Here is a 16,919-nt window from a genome sequence, read left to right on the forward strand (position 1 = left end):
TTGTGCAGCTTCCCAAAGGGTTCCCTTCTAATATTGTTCTTCATTTTTCTCTCACTTTGTTCCCTGACTGGTGAATTTGTTGTTCCTGTCTGCAACAAGCTGTCTGAAGCTGACTTTGCTGTGCTTGTGTCATTCCTATGACAAGTTTCTAGAAATGGAAAACAAAAAACAAAAAAAAAAACCGAAACAAAATCAAGCAAGAAGAAAAAAGAACCTTTAAAGGTAGTGGGAGGATGATAGATAGACACAAGACAGAATGAAGCACAAGACAATATTCAACTCACAAAATGTACAGAAACGTTGAGACGCAGAACAATTTGCCATGAGGGGCCACCCTGGAGCTTTTTCCTCCCTGGTATGGGCACCGATTCCTAGGAGCCAGGAAGGCCAAGGAAAGCAGAAGGGAAGAAAAGATGATCTCAGGTTTCAACAAAAGAAACCACTGCCAAACCAGGTAAAGGATGCAAATTTCCAAGGTATAAAATCCCTGTGCGTCCCAGCTCCTCTGAAACTTAAAAGCACCAAATGTGCAAGGAAAACTGGAACGCCGTAAGACAGGGCTCCTGGGGACTGATCAGAGGTACGGGACATGGCCAAGCCACAGACTTCCTGACACTGTCCCAGTAATCAAGGCTCGAAGACTCAGATAAAACACATTCAGGATCAGTCTCTTATAATTACCAATGCATGCCAGAGAATGTATTGCATATGTCATTACAAATTTTGAGTATTTTTTAGTTACCAATAAAAATAACCCAAAGCCCAGGCTACATTTTCATAATATCAGTGTTTCATGTCCAGACAATGTTGACTAAGCAGGAAAGGAGGGAAAAGGAAACCCTTTTTGCCTAAGTCACCTGAAGCCAAAGAAATTGCTGCCTCTGGAGGTAAAAATGAAGTGCCCACATGAAAGGGAAAAAAAAAGCCAATTATGTCTGCTAGCAGGGAAGATAGTTGTTTCCTAAGAACCAAAAAACTTGAAGAGGAAGTGCTGGGGAAGAGGCTTAGAGTAAAAGAACCAGATTTGAATCCTGATGTTGCCTTTTGTCAGTAACAGCTTGCATAAGGTACTTAGCCTCCCTGAGCTGCATTCCTTTTTATCTATTTTTTTTATCCTTGCCCTAGAATGTTCTTCATTGCTTCTAGAAAGAGAGGAGGGGAGAGCAAGCCACACCCGTGCTAGAGAGAAGAATCTATCACTTGCCTTGCACAGTCTCCTGGACGGAGGATCAAACTCGAAGCCCAGGTACGTGCCCTGACCAGAAATCGAACCTACAACCTTTCAGTTATAAAATAATGATCCAACAACTGGGCCACACCAACCCGGGCTCTGGGCTGCATTCTTATTGTAAAATAAACCCACAGAGAGCAGAGCTACCATATGGATTTTGTTCCCTAATTTGGTGGTGGGGGTGGGGGTGCAGGTGGAGGTGGTCAGCCAGCCTTGGATCCTGGGGAGATGTGAGGGGCATCCTTTACAGGCTACCATACAGGCTCAGGCAGGCCTCCTCAGCAAGCTCTTGGGGAGTTCAGGGTTAATGTTTGCAAAGGTACAAGCACACCACCTGGGAAACAGCTGGCAATCATTAAGTGGTAATCACTGTTACCATATAATTCTCCCGCTTCTTTTTTCTTTTGAACCAGTTCTATACCATTTTAATCTATTTACCCACAACCATAAAATATTACTGTAATTTAATAATGCATTCCTGTTGACACTATGGGACAATGGCTTTTATATTCCAGTGGAAACAGACAAAGTGCTATCAAGAAACAAAGCAGAGAAATGTGGACAAAAAAGGGGCCACGTACGAAGCCTGACAAGCTCAGGGGAAGCCTGCATGGTGGGCCTTAGAAGCTCAGAGACCTGAAGTAACCACAGAGGATGGCCTGAAATTAAAACTCCCTAACTAAGAGCAAATCATGGGGGGTGGTCATATCCTAGGCCTGTAGCTTCCTCGACAAAGGCCAATCTTTACCTTAACTGAGCCTGTCTGTGGTCCTGCTGGATCTAGGATAACATATCTTAGGAATGTAAGAGCAATCCCCTTTTTCTAGACCCCTCAGGGCACAACCTCCCACCAGAGCAGGAGTCCACAGAACCCCCTCATTGTTACCTTGCTTTCCCTGATGCCATCTCTATGGGCTGGAAATGTTAACTATGGGATGGATACCCACCAATGTAAAAGAGGTGTGTGTCTATCCGTTTTACTTTTTATCCAATCCCAGAGAGTGCCCTGCTTTGCTTTGTCCCGCCTCCCTAATCCACCACCAATGGAGTTCATGTAGCCTCCCTCCACCTTCCCCTTAGATTCTGATGTATAAAATAAGTGATAAACTGTCATTATCTGGAGCATTTTCTCAATCCGTTGAGATTTTGTTTCTGGGTAATTGTTGTCAGTTAGGCTCAAATAAACTCAGAAATTCTTACAGATTTGGACATTTCTGACGTCCACAGAAAAGACGACTAGAGGAGAGGGTGGGAAAGAAAGAATTTTTAGACAAAGCAACCAGCAAAAGCTTCTCTGTGGGGTTGAGAAGAACCTCTAATAGTCAGAGGGAACCAGCCAGGCAAAACAGGGAATTCAAGGATTCTAGCCGAAGAGCTGCAGACGCCACCAGGTCCGAGCACCAGTGTAGCTGAAATGTGCAATGAGAGAACGGTAAGAGATGAGGCGTGAGTGTACGAATAGAGGAAGGGAAGCAGAGGTCAAGGGGAAGGTTTGGACTTGATGCTAGACCTACTGAAAAGCCACGAGAGGATTTTAAGCAAAGAAACTGCCATGATTCCAAACGCACTGACACGGCTTTGAGAAGAGCAGAAGCAGGGGACTAGAGTGGCTCCCTGCAGGAGATCGAACAGTACACGTGATCAACAATAACGGCTTGGACCAGGGTTTCTCAGCCTCAGCACTACTGACATTTGGACCGAACAATTCTTTGTCGGGGGGGGGGGGGGGGGGTGTCTGTCTGTCCCATGGGACAGCTGTCCTGTAGGAAATTTAGCAGCATCCGTGGCCTCTACCCATTACACGCCAGTAGCACCTTCCAAGTTGTAAAAGGTCTCAGGACATGGCCTAATGAGGATGCAGGAGGCCACATCTCCCCCAACTGAGAAGCACCGGTTTAGGCTAATAAGCAGGGATAGAAATGGTGAGAGGCAATGGATTTGCAATATATTTTAAAGCAGAGACACTGGGGCTAATTAATTGGAAGGGGGAAAGGAGAGACATAAAGGCAAGAAGAAGGGAACAAGAAAAATCCGTAATAAAAATTCTGACATTGAACCCTGGCTGCTGTGGCTCAGTGGATTGAGCGTCAGCCTGCGAGTCAAGTGTCGCTGGTTCGATTCCCAGTCAGGGCACATGACTAGGTTGCACGCCAAGTCCCCAGGTGGGGGTGCAAGTGAGAGGCAACCACACAGTGATGTTTCTCTTCCTCTCTTTCTCCTTTCCCCTCTCTCTAAAAATAAATTAACAAAGAAGGAAATTTTTTTTTTTAATTCTGATATTACCATTAATTTTTGTTACACTAACATCCAACTTTCCAATCTTTTGAGAGAGTGCTTTCTAAGTCAGACCCACCTGGGGCTATACAAATACCTTAGGTAACAGAAACTCACGTGGACAGCAGTTTTGACTCCTTTTCTTTAAGACTACACAAACTGAATTATACAGTTGACAGACATATTTTTAAAAATACACAATTCCCAACATTTTACAGAAAAAAACGTACAGAAATTTTAATTTTTCACCCAGTATTTGACAGTATTTTGACAGTTTTCTTTCAAAATACAGTCATGTGAATTTTTTTAAAAATACTAAAATACGCCCTTCGTTTGCGAGTTCTTTCAAAACTAAATTCCTTATTTAATGAACTCCCAATCAAGGCAAAACTGCACTGAAACCTGAAAAACATAAACCTTCAGTAAGCCCATCAAAAGAAACTCAGAGCATTCAGACTGACATATAATAGGTAGCACATCACTGTTGGACTGGAAAATAATTTAGCCCCCTGAGATGCAGTTTAGCACAGTGATGATGAGTGCGGCTTCAGATTCCAGACTGCTTAGGTTCAAATCCCAACTCCTCTGTTTTCTGATTATATGACTATAAGCAAATGAATCTCTCCGCGTTTCAGCCACCCCATCTCTGAAGTGAGAGCACCCACCTGCAGATCACAACCTGCCTCAGGGGCTGCTGTGAGGATTAAGTGCTTGGACCAGAGCTTGGGACAAAACTACTACTTATTACTATTACATATGCTTATTAGTATATATTATTACTAGTATTAGTATTACTTTTCTTAGGTAAAGTCTTCTTAAACGGCATATATTACCAGATCTAAAGTCAAGATCAGTATACGCTGTACACAGGAAGAGGACCACAATATATGACTGAGTGTAAAAAAGTTATACAACATTATTACTTCAATCTTGTTTTGTTTAAAAAATCATTATATATATAAAAAAACACTGTTAAGAATACATTTTCCCTAGGGTATGAATATGTAAGTGATTTTATGAGGAGAAGAGCAGAGTAAAAAGGAGGGAAGATGACTAACTTTTTATGACTGTATTATTTGAATTTCTTCAGTAAATGTGTATTTCTTTTGTAACTTATTTTTAATAAGTCAGCATTACCCATGTTTTCAGTCGTTTGAGGAATGACCTTTCTAGGTCAAACCTACCAGGTTCCATAGCAATAATAACATTTTCAGAAACTCTGTTGGGTAATAATTTTTAAATTAATAGACATAAACCATATTAAATTAATGGTTTCAGTTGGCTTTTTTTATTTTGTTTTGATTTGATTTGGTTTTAGCCCATCAACCTATCGGGAAAGCAAAATTATAATTTATGGATTTTTAAGGGATTTTTAATCAGCATTAACAAAATGGCACCAGGAAATACAGAATTTAAGAGCTCGGGTCTAAGAAGTTGTGAAGGAACTCAAATTTAAATCATTAAATGAAACATTTACATGGTTAGCCTCTAATTTTATGCTTGATACTCGACACCAATTTCAAACTAGAAGCATCTTAACAGGATAACTTGAAAAAATTTCCAAATGAAATGGTTTAAGCCTGGACGAGCTCCATAGTGTTATGTGTAAGAAAGCAGCTGTATATAGTATATAACTAATAAATTGTCCCTGGACAAATGCCATATCATCTCTCTCCTATGTGGAAACTAAAGCACAAAATAAACCGACAAACAAAATAGAAAAAGGGGCATAGACTCACGGAACAGACTGAGAGCTGTCAGAGGGTCCGGGGACACTGGATGAAAGGCGAAGGGATCAGCCAGAGAACATATATGCGTGACCCACAGACACAAACAGTGTTGTGAGGGCCAGAAGGAAGGTGGAGGCGGGTGAAGAGGGGAAATGAGAACATCCGTGTCAATGTCAAAAATAAAGAAGCTGCTGTGGCTCAGTGGATTGAGCGTCGGCCTGCGAGCCAAATGTCGCTGGTTCGATTCCCAGTAGGGCACGTGACTAGGGTGCACGTCAGGTCCCCAATTGGGGGCGCCGAGTGAGAGGCAACCACCCAGTGATGTTTCCCTCCCTCTCTTTCTCCTTTCCCTGCTCTCTAAAAATAAAATAAACAAATAAGTTATTTTTTTTTAAATAAATTTAAAATAAAAGAAAAATAAATAAAAACACGTCCATTGCTCCCCTGAACTCTGCAGAAAGCTGCTGAGCACACCTGTGCCCCTCTGGCCAGAGGCAGACACTCACCTCTGAAGTTCGTGAGGCGTGGCACTACCTGCTTCCGCATACGCTGCACCCCCCACCCAGTTATGCAATTAAGAAAAATGTCCCCAATCTTAGTCTTACAAGAAATTCAAATTGCCACCGTCACTGAAAATGTGCACACAAACAAGTATTCAATGTGAGTTATAGCCTACATAAGTAAATATTAACTTTAAGCACAACTTCTCAAGACTTTGGTCCTGAGGGTAAAGGAAGTTTTAAAAATATCATCTTGAGCAGCTGCCCAGATCTAATAACCAATAGCACACAACAGAGGTCATTTTTGAGGTATCTTTTATTTACTAATGGTTTAAGGTGAAAATCCAAGTAAATACTTGTTACTTCTTCCCACAATTATAAATGAAAAGCTTTAAAGAAAGTACACACGAAAGGTAGTACTATGGGATGGTGAAGTGCAGGAACTCCAGAGACTTGGGTTCAAATCCCAGACCCACCAGTTATTAGGTATGATCTTGTCAAGTTTCTTTACCTCCCAGTTTCTGCCCCTATAAAGTGGGGTGACAGGGGTATTGTGAGGATAAAATGAGTTAAAAATACATGATATTCAGAACAGCACTGAACAAACAGTAAACAGCATAACACTACCTTTTATAAAAAAAATGTTTTAGTTGGGCATAGGCGTCCTGTACTCTGAAGTGGTTTCTATTACAGATAATATACGACCCCAATGTGCATATTCTATGTGTATGTCATCTATAAACTGTCTCATCTCTCTCAACAAAACATTTTACAAAAACTAAAATAAGCTACTCTCTTTTTAACAGTTTTTCCAACCAGGCAAGGAGAGGGCAGGGGTTATTACTTTAACGTAAAACGTGCGATGTTTGGAAGCATTACGATACAGCGATAAAATTTACATCTGATTCGCAGCGATGCTGCCCATGCTCCTCTTCAGCCTGAGGCTCTCCAGGCAAAGCTGCTACGGTCAGCAGAGAAAAGCAGGACTCTCTCTATTTGCTTCTCCACTGTTTCCAGAGTGAACTGCCCTACAAGGATCTGCCATCTTCTACACCAGTGGTTCTCAGCCTTCCTGATGCCGCGACCCTTTAATACAGTTCCTCATGTTGTGGTGACCCCCAACCATAACATTATTTTCGTTGCTACTTCATAACTGTAATTTTGCTACTGTTATGAATCGTAATGTAAATATCTGATATGCAGGATGTATTCTCATTGTTACAAACTGAACATAATTAAAGCATAGTGATTAATCACAAAAACAGTATGTAATCATATATGTGTTTTCCGATGGTCTTAGGCGACCCCTGTGAAAGGGTCGTTCGACCTCCAAAGGGGTCGCGACTCACAGGTCGAGAACTGCTGTTCTACACCCTTCCTTACATAGCAGTCATTACCAGCAGGCTCAGCAGAGCCCTCCAGAAGACCCAGGACTGGGGGCTCCGCCAGGGTGGGGCCCAGCCCAGCCCACATGGACTACTGTCCATGAAGAGGGTCATGGAAATGGACATCCAGCCATTGCCCCCTCACCTTCTAAAACGGAAACCCAGCCGACTCATCTGACAAATGCTATTTGCACAAGAAAAATACACTTCTCAAGCACACTGTCCAGTTTTGAGAGAAAATGATCCTGACAATGCATTAGGGCCCGTAAGAATGATTCCCAGATCTCTAGGAAGGGCAAAGGGCAAAGGGACTACAGAGCTCTACACCCTTAGTCCTAGTTATACTCTGCCGGCACTTGAACCAGCTCTACATTGGCCTTCCGTGTTGGGTTTCCTCTGAATAAATGTTTACAAAATGATGGGAGATAATATGATTCTATCAGACAGTGCAGGGCTATGCGGTCATGCAATTCAAGTCTCGGTTCTGCTGCTAACTGAAAAATTGTCCGTATATCTATTTCAGTCATCTGTGTTTATCAAACAGTGATAACACTGACAGTAAACATTAACGGTTTATGTAAGAAGTAATAAATGATTCACAAGGTACATTACATCCCCTCTCTTCCCCTCCCACCCCACCCCCCCAGAATGCTCTGAATAACGGGGAAACTTCAACAAGGGTTATTACAACTATGGAACATTCCGAAACCAATTCCTAGAACTTCAAGTGCAAAACCTGACTTTGGCATAAATTACATCAAGCTCTGTGCTTCGGGAGAGAAAACACTGGAATTATTGTCTAAAGAAACATTTGAACAAGAAGTGGTTGAACATCACTGCTGCTAATACAACCAATAAAAAAGTTAAGAGATTTTTCTGGCATGCTTAGAATAAGACTAGTTCCAGTCCAGGTTTAATATTCTTACCATGTAAAAATAGCTTCGCAAACAGAATTCAGGGTAAGATTCTACAACTGCAGAGCATCAATAGGAAAGAAAATTGGATTTGGAAAAAGAAGTAAAGAAATATGAATAAAACAGACTGTATAGCCCTGGCCAGGTTGCTCAATTGGTTGGAGCGTCATCCCATGAACCAAAGGGTTGTGGGTTTGATCCCCAATCAGGGCACATGCCTAAATTGCAGGTTCAATCCCTGGTGGGGGCACGTATGGGAGGTAACTGATTGACGTTTCTCTCTCACATCAATGTTTCTATGTTTCTGTTTCTGTCCCCACCCCGCCATACACACATGCGCACACACACATAAAATCAATAAAAACATTTCCTTGGGTGAGGAATTTTTAAAAATATTTTTAAACACAGATTGAATAACCCAACCTTCTACATTTATTGGATATGGAAAGCGGTTGTCTCTATTGAAAATAGAAAAGTGCCACTTGAGAAAAAGATAAAAGCAGCAGATGACAAAAGATTCCAATACCTAGTCCATACACAGCATTTCCATTACCTTCCATTGAAAAGTACCGGGTGGCTAGAATGTGATCCTCCTATTACATTCAGAACTGGTTATGTCTTTACCTACTTTAAGCAGCGTGAAATAGAAACATGCAAGTATAAAACAATAGCAACATAATATGCATTTGTTTAAAGGTTTTATTTATTTTTAGAGAGAGGGGAAGGGAGGGAAAGAGAGAGAGAGAGAGAAACACTGACGTAAGAGAAACATTGATCAGCTGCCTCTCGCAGGCGCCCGAGCTGGAGACCAAACCTGCAGCCCGGGCATGTGCCCTGACCAGGAATCGAGCCAACCCTTCACTCCGCAAGACAATGCTCAACCAACTGAGCCATGCCAGTCAGGGCACAATGTGCATTTTTAAAAGAACAAGGCTACAGTGGAGTTCATAAGAAAGTTAATCTAAAATATTTGGACTTTCATACTACAGAATGACCTCTCAAATGTCAGAATGTGTGTCACTAAAACCTTGTAACTCAAATTTCTTCAACCATCTCCTCTGCAAATATTTATGAATTAGAAGTGAGATTCATTTGCCGGTGATAGTTCTCAGTGCCAAGAGAAAATATTGATTGCTACCCTGTTAAAGTCACTTCAAAACTACACTTTTATAAAAAGCCATTGATAAAAATTAGTTATCAACAGTACTTGTTCTCTCCCTGAAAGTTACTGGGTTTTTTTTGTTTTTGTTTTTTTTTTTAGTTACATATACAGTGATACTTCAGCTAACAAGTGACCCTGCTAATGAATTCTTCGGCTAATGAAGATTTTTTTCGCTGTTTTTCAGACCCAGCTAACGAATGTGTTAGTGGATGTGCATGCTAACATAAAGCAGCAAACATGAATGGTCGGGCCACTCCAGGAGCTTATCTTTTCTCTGTGTGTGTGTGTGACGAAGAAATGAGTCGGCCGCACACATTGGGGAGGCCCACCAGCCGGACTGGGGTGTTTACGTTCGAGACGGTGAGCAGTGAGACGCCTGATAATATAAGCTACTTCAGATTGGATGGCGATGTACATCAGAAGGTGAGAGAAGGCCTTCGCTTTGGCCTTCTAGAGAGGGGCTACCAGAGTGCCACAGAGAAACTATTTTCAGTTTAATAGTATAAAGTGTGGAATATATTTTCAGTATAATAGTGTAAAGATCGTCAGTTTTGCATTCTACTTTCCATTCTCTTTCATCCATTTGGGTAGCTGTTCATTTCAATCTTTAGTGAGTTTTTGCCCTTTTATAGTGTGCTTTTTACTATTTTATGAAACTTATCTCTAAATAGTGGGCAGCATCCAGAACAAATTAAATGACTTTCTATAGAAACCTATGGAAAATCACATTTTGACTAACAAAGATTTCAGCTAATGAATGTGATTCCGGAAAGAATTATCTTCATTAGCCAAGATATCACTGTACCTAGATATTACATGCAGGTTCAGGTTGAAGGCACGTAATTTCATCGTAACTGTGTGATTTGTACTTACGACTAGAAAAATACTACACTAAATTAAAACAGAGATTTATGACAAGTTTTTATAGTCTTTAGTTAATAATGTCTTATTTTAAAGGCATAATTTTTCTGTGTTTAATATAATGTAGAATATATGTTTATATAGAGGATGCCCTTCCTAGAAAAGATTATAAAGATTTTCTGGCCCTAGCGATTCATTCAATGGAACCAGCATTTGTGACATTTACTGTATGAGAGAGCACCAGACTAGGTACATGGTTTCCGATATTATGTATCTCCAGTGTGATGCTAACCCACAAAGCCCGCTTGTCTCTAGTGGATACTTTTCTCCTTCCTTTTTCAGTTTTTTCCTCCGAAGACAGAAAACATCTAACCATAAAACTGAAGTTCTTTTATATAATGAATTTAAACAAAAATATCATCCTTAAAAATTTCACCTTTATAAGAAACTAAAATGTACCCAAAAGCCAAAAGTTTAAGCCCTTATATGATGATGTAAGTGAAAAAAATAAATGGAGTGTACTATATTTTAACTTACCCAGATAGCTGATAAAATTTATGATAAAAAAAGCCACTTATTAAATCAAATTAATTATTTTAAGTCTCACAAATCTAATGTAATTGTCCACATAATTTAAAGTGGTGGAATCACACCAGATGTCCACTTAAAACCAGCAAGCAAGTAATCTTAGTTGATGTGTAGCTAGTTACAACATCCAGTAGGTATTCCCCTTCTTGGTTTCTTGAAGAAAGGTTACAAAAACTGAAATACTTTCGCTTGCCTTTATAGGTAAAGAGGTGAAACTCAAACGCCAAAGGTCAGAGATCAGAAGTAGTCCATTTTTCTTGCTGTCAGAGACTGACTTTTGAGGTAGGGCACAGGAGGGAAATAAATCACATCTTAAAAGTCTGTACTCAAACCATGGTACATTATCTCCTTGCTAGAGTTACCACACAATATGGTCAGCTATAATCCAAAACGCATGAGAGAGTACCACAGCAGAAACAGACTGCTGACCTAAGCACTTAATTTACTCTCGACTCCCAACACGCCAAGCAGCTATTCCACCCATTAGACGTTGTGGTAAGCAACACTATCACTCCAAATTAGATGCAACATTTAGTGCATGTACTACTATTATGTCAATAATATTTGGGGGCATGATTTTGTTAACTAAGCAAATCACTCAAGAGTCTCATAAAACAGAATCAGATCTAAGATAAATTGAAATTTCATGTATAAATGGTTTTTAGAAATGAGAATACAGCACATACAGGCATAGTGCTTACAATCAGCTGCATCATCACTGTGGCCCAGTGGAAAACTCCTTTAAAGCAACTTTTAATTATGCCATGTCTGCATATTAGATGTAAGAGCGGAGAGTTAAAGGAGTTCAGGTAAATTTCAACTGGCCTAATGAAATACCTTCAGTTTAAATGATTTCTGAATGAAATTTCAATGAGTTGGCGCTACCAGTCAGAGATGCTGTAAAAGGGCTTCTGCATTAGGTGGAAGGTCAGGCAAGAAACGTGAGAAGTCATTTCCAATCTCACGATGTATGGTCTAGAGTACGTATTTATTCACATTTTCACATGCCTAAAAGCATCTTACAATTGCTGTCTGCCAGACGACAGTCCTGCACAGTTGTCAGAGCTGAGCATAAGCATCACAATTTGCAAAACCAGTGTCAGCAACCTGGAAAAATCCCAGGAACAACAGTGGACCTATCATTTCAGGAATGCTGTGTCGCCAAGGTTTTGATGGCACAGAATGTGATGTGAGGCAAAACAAGGACATCAAGACTCTGAATCAAAAAGTGACTCAGAAGAAATAGACCCAATGGGAACAGGTTTCCAAGAACACCTTAACCCTGGGTTTCTCACTATCAGCACCCTGACATTTGGAGCCAGATAACACTTTGTTCTGAGCAGGGGGCAGAGGTGAGACCTGTCTTATATATTACAGGATGTTTAGTAGCATCCCTGGCCTCTACCCACCAGACAGCAATAACACTTGACAAGTTGTAACAGCCAAAAATGTCTCTGGACATTGACAGATGGCACCTGGGGACCAAAATCTCCCCCAGATGAGAACACTGCCTTAACCTGTTTATTCTTTTACATTTTCCTTTTTATAAACGTGCAAGTGATATGTTTTTTAAAAATCAAAGTCAGTCTTAACGAGCTCTTTCAATAAGAAAAGCCTGAGAGATGAACCACTGTATTATATTTTTTCTTAGTGGTACATCAAATACAGTGCTTCTTAAAATCAACGGCATCTTTAATTCCATGAAATCCAGCCATCCACCATCCTTTCCCTTTTGTTTGGAACCCTCATCCTCATCCTGATTTTCTTCTGGGTAAGTACGTCTTCCCACTGTGTCCACTTCTAGTAGCATCCAGTTCTTTCCCAGCTAGTGGTTCTCCCATCTTCCTTCTGACCCTTCTGAGCTCTCCAACATGCTCCTAAAAATTTCCTTGCCTTCTGAGTTAGCCAGAAAAAAAAAAAAAAACTAACTGAAACGAGGTCCTTATTTAAGCTACCCTAATAGAAGACATTTCAGAGTATTTCCCTGTCACCAAGTTCACCAGCCTGTTCAAAATGTCACTGCTTCTCCTTACTGCTCACCACGCAGGTAGAGTGAGTGGGGGGGTAGCTGACACAGAACTGTTAAATCAATGGCACAAGGAACCAACCATTCTCTGAAACTGCTTACAAAGCTTCATTCAATTGAGGCAACAGATACAATGATGTATAAATGCCTCGTGGCACCAAAAAGTTGCTTTTCAAAGACAGCATGTAAAACTTTCTCGATGCTTTTTCTAAAATATCTTCTCTGGTACAAAAAAGGGAGAAAAAGGCTATTGATTTTTTAAAGAAGTATCACATAGATGAACACACACTTCGTGCCAAGATTTGACAGCTGGACGTTTTCATGGAGAAAGCTTCAAACAAAACATTTTTTAAAAGAAAAAAATAATAAAAAGGCTGTCCCATCCTCTGCTCTCCTTAAAGGTGACAGAAAATAAATTCTTTATCAATACTCCTTTGTCCAGGTTACAGCTAGGCTGCCAAGCCCGGGCCACGTGAGATATGAAACGGGCCCTCACTTGCACCTTTTATTAATCTCATCTACCCTTTACCTCACAGACCAACGCAGAGCAAATGGAAGCTGAATACTGAAGGAAGGAAGAAAGAAAAGAAAGCCACCGTGAGAGTTATTGTAAGAAGCCTATACCACATGGAAAGAAGGGAAGACAAAAAAAGCCTATGTGAAATATAGTAAGCAAAGTAAACGTGAGTCTTAACCAAAAAAATCCTTATTAAGCCCTGGCTGGTGTGGCTCAAAAGGTCGGGGGTCATCCCACAAAGTGAAAGGTCGCCGGTTTGATTCCTGTCAGGGCACATGCCTGGGTGGCTGGTTTCAGTCCCCAGAAAGGGACAGTGCAAGAAGCAACTGATTGATGTTTCTCTCTCCCATCCATGTTTCTCTCCCTCTCTTCCTCCCTTCCTCTCTCTCTAAAAATAAATAAATAAAATTATTTTTTTAAAGCCTTACTAAAATAAAATGCAATTAAAAATAATAAAATCTCAAAGACAAGAAATTCTACTATATTAATTTTCTTTGCTTCTTAATGGAAATAGTCTGAATTTTTTTGACTATTTAAATTTCACCATCTAATTACATACTCCATCAGCCTACCCAATTAAATAATTATAAAGCACTACGTGGAAGCGAGACGTGGACCACCTACGCAAGGCACGAAAGGAAACTCAACAGCTTCCACATGAGGTGCCTGCGACGCGTCCTGCATGTCGCCTGGCAGGATAAGGTCCCCAACACCGAGGTGCTGAAGCGAGCCAACATGAGCAGTTTGCATGCAGTTCTTAGTGAGAGACGCCTCAGGTGGCTCGGCCATGTCAAAAGAATGGATGCAGGCCGTATCCCCAAAGACCTCCTCTACGGCGAGCTAGCAGAAGGCCAGAGGATGACAGGGCGCCCAAAACTGCGGTTCAAAGACATCTGCAAAAAGGACATGACACAATGCTCCATCAATCTCAACACATGGGAAGTTCAAGCAGACGACCGCCTAGCCTGGAGGCTCGCGGTCAGACAAGGTACGTCACGCGCGGAGGCTGCGCGCAACGAGGAGGCGGTCCAGAAAAGATCGAGGCGGAAGCAGCGTCAACAGCAGCAACAACAGCCATCTGCCTTCACCTGTGACAAGTGCGGCAGGGATTGTCACTCCCGAGTCGGACTGCACAGCCATTCTCAGCGGTGCAGACAGACTCTCCAGAAGCTACGCCATCGTCTCTAGAGACGGACGGCTGCCGACGACGACGACGTGGAAAACTATAGATATATATGTAGACTCTTCCACCAGTACTAATTACAATGCATCTTGAATTTTAAAGCCCTAAGCTATGAGCCTTCTTTATTTCCTGAGTAAATAGGGGTCTTAATCTAAAACTTGTCCTTTTCCATTAGTTTTAAGCCAACTGGAGCTAGCTCAGCACTCTGTCCAAAAATGAAGAAATTATTAGAGAACACATTTCAAACCTCTCACTTTAGACATGAAATATTTAAGGCCCAAAGAGGCTAAGTAATATGTGGAGGGACCTATGGCCATTGAAGACTAGAATCCAATTCAAAGATTCTTCACATTTAGCTCTCTCAAGTGAAATAGTTAAGCAGTCCAAAACAAAAACATATACCCAGCACCCACTGGTGGCGGGCATGTGCTTAGTGCTCACAGCAGAAAGACATTTGCATGATCGTATAATAATAATGTTCTGTGCTATATGCAAATTTCAGAAGTAGCACAGATGAAAAGCACTTGACTGTCTTGGATTAAAAAGTACTGACACATTTTTATGAATAACTGTATAATTTAAGTCTTTAAAAAGTAATAACTTTTACCAAAAAATTATCTATGCTGTTTTGAATGTTGTTTCTTTTTTTCAGTTTATAGCTTTTCAACATCATTTTGAATAAGCACACAAGGATCTACTAGACTGCCTAGTACCCCAGCGCAGGCACGTACCGTAATCCATTCATCTAGTCCCCCATGATGGCCGTGTGAAAACACTTCAATGAACATTCCTTTAACTGTTGTTAGTAGTAGTAGTAGTGGTGGTAATATTAAAATGACAAAACTAATTTAGCAGTATATACATTTTTAAAAATTTATAGGAATAAAGTGTTCAAGATTGGTTATCTCCATAGAATGGGGTAACAGAAGATTTTGATTTTTCGACCTTACATATTTGCTGTATCTTCAGTTTTTTTTAAGTGAGTATTATTACTAATTAGTGCTATTTATTAATATGGGTACTATGTATAATAGACGGCATTCATTGTTAGCAACAATATTGTTAACCAGAGCAGACAATCATAAATACATTCACTGAAAGAAACTAGCCTGTGAAATTCCTGGAGAATCTTCAAGAACTACTTCTCACGTATTGAGAACACAGGGCTCAGTCAGTATTCATGCAATAAAGAACCACAGAATAAATATAATGGTAATTTATAACCAAGTTTGGGAAGAGGGTAACACAGGGCTTTAACAAGCAAAATCCAAAACTGAAAATGGCCAAGTTCATATGTTCAGCACATTCTGAAGGTCACCAAGACACAAATAATGAGTCTTATCACAATTATTCCTCTCAAAATATTTCATAATTGCAACAAGCCCACCGAAAACCTCTCACATACCACGAAACTCACCGTTTCTGATGTTCGGATTCTTTCTTGGCTTGCTCCAGCGCCAGCTCTTCAGCTACCCTTCTTTTCAGTTCTTCATTAGAAACTAGAATCAGGAAAGAGCAGAAGGAGAAAAATTAGTGACTTCTTAAAAGTAAGAAAAGACTCAAGAAAACAAAGCTGAGACTAGATCTTACAGGGCAATGTTCTGCCAGCTGGTCAGTGTCTCCTTGGAACTACCTAAGCACTGTGGAAAAGAGCAATTAATGCATTTCTGGAGTAATTTAATCAAGCATTCCCTGGTGACTTGGAAATTTCCACACCTGCCAAAATTTATAATAAACTCACAGAGCTGTTTACAGCCCAGCAGGGACTGAGCCATTAAGTAAAATTCTTTAAAATGATGTCCTATCATTAAAGTCTGATAACCGCATATCAAGGGAAGAGATGACAGAAGGGACTTTGGAGAGGAAGATGGCAGCAGAGCATCTGCACTTCAGTAATTAAATATTTAAAAAATCATTTATTACAGGAAGAAAATTATTTGGTTATATTCATTACTCCATGATTTATTTTTAAAAAAAGGCATTTATAAAAATTTTTAAACTTTTTTTTTTTTTTGAAATGCCTGTCATTCAAATTCAAGTGCCGGCAACTGGTGAGAGACTCAGAGCAGCGCTGAGAACTGGGCTGGAGCTTTTTAAATACCTGGTGACTCCATCTGAAACATCTGGTCTTTACAACTATAAAATTTTGTAATATGTGTTTTGCAAAGATTCTTACAGCTATGAGAGCAAACAAAATAGACAAATGTTACATACTCCATAAGAGCCTTCCACCAAAAATAAGCAGAGAAGTCTTCCTCTTCACTAAAACCTACTACTCGAAATTATGACCAAGAAAGCACCAGAAACACTTAGGAGGATCTAGGAATACACACAGGACCCATCATTTCAAATGGTTGAGCCTTTTAGATGGAAAAGTAAACCATACTGTCTCTGCTCCACAATAGTACTCTATTTGATGATCTGGACATTCTAAGCACCTTGCCTAAGGGCACAGACAAAAAATAAATTGCAACAGGCTATGCAAAAGCCTTTTAAAATTTTGCTGACATTGGGCAAAAACAAAGAAAATACATGAAAGGTCATGTGG

The 16,919-nt window shown here is 40.4% G+C and overlaps 1 protein-coding gene across 3 annotated transcripts in view; it reads right to left on the bottom strand.

The window, feature by feature from the left end:
* The window catches only part of CHCHD3 (coiled-coil-helix-coiled-coil-helix domain containing 3), a 266,376-nt gene that overhangs the window by 199,961 nt on the left and 49,496 nt on the right, over positions 1-16,919 (bottom strand). For all 3 annotated transcript variants that reach the window (XM_090286807.1, XM_090286806.1, XM_090286805.1), the window contains exon 3: positions 15,789-15,870. In XM_090286807.1, coding sequence (XP_090142933.1) covers positions 15,789-15,870 — 82 coding nt within the window. The remainder of the gene's footprint in view (positions 1-15,788; positions 15,871-16,919) is intronic.

The sequence above is a fragment of the Furipterus horrens genome, unplaced genomic scaffold, assembly GCF_987537825.1.
Source record: "Furipterus horrens unplaced genomic scaffold, mFurHor1.1.pri manual_scaffold_9, whole genome shotgun sequence".
Taxonomy (NCBI): domain Eukaryota; kingdom Metazoa; phylum Chordata; class Mammalia; order Chiroptera; family Furipteridae; genus Furipterus; species Furipterus horrens.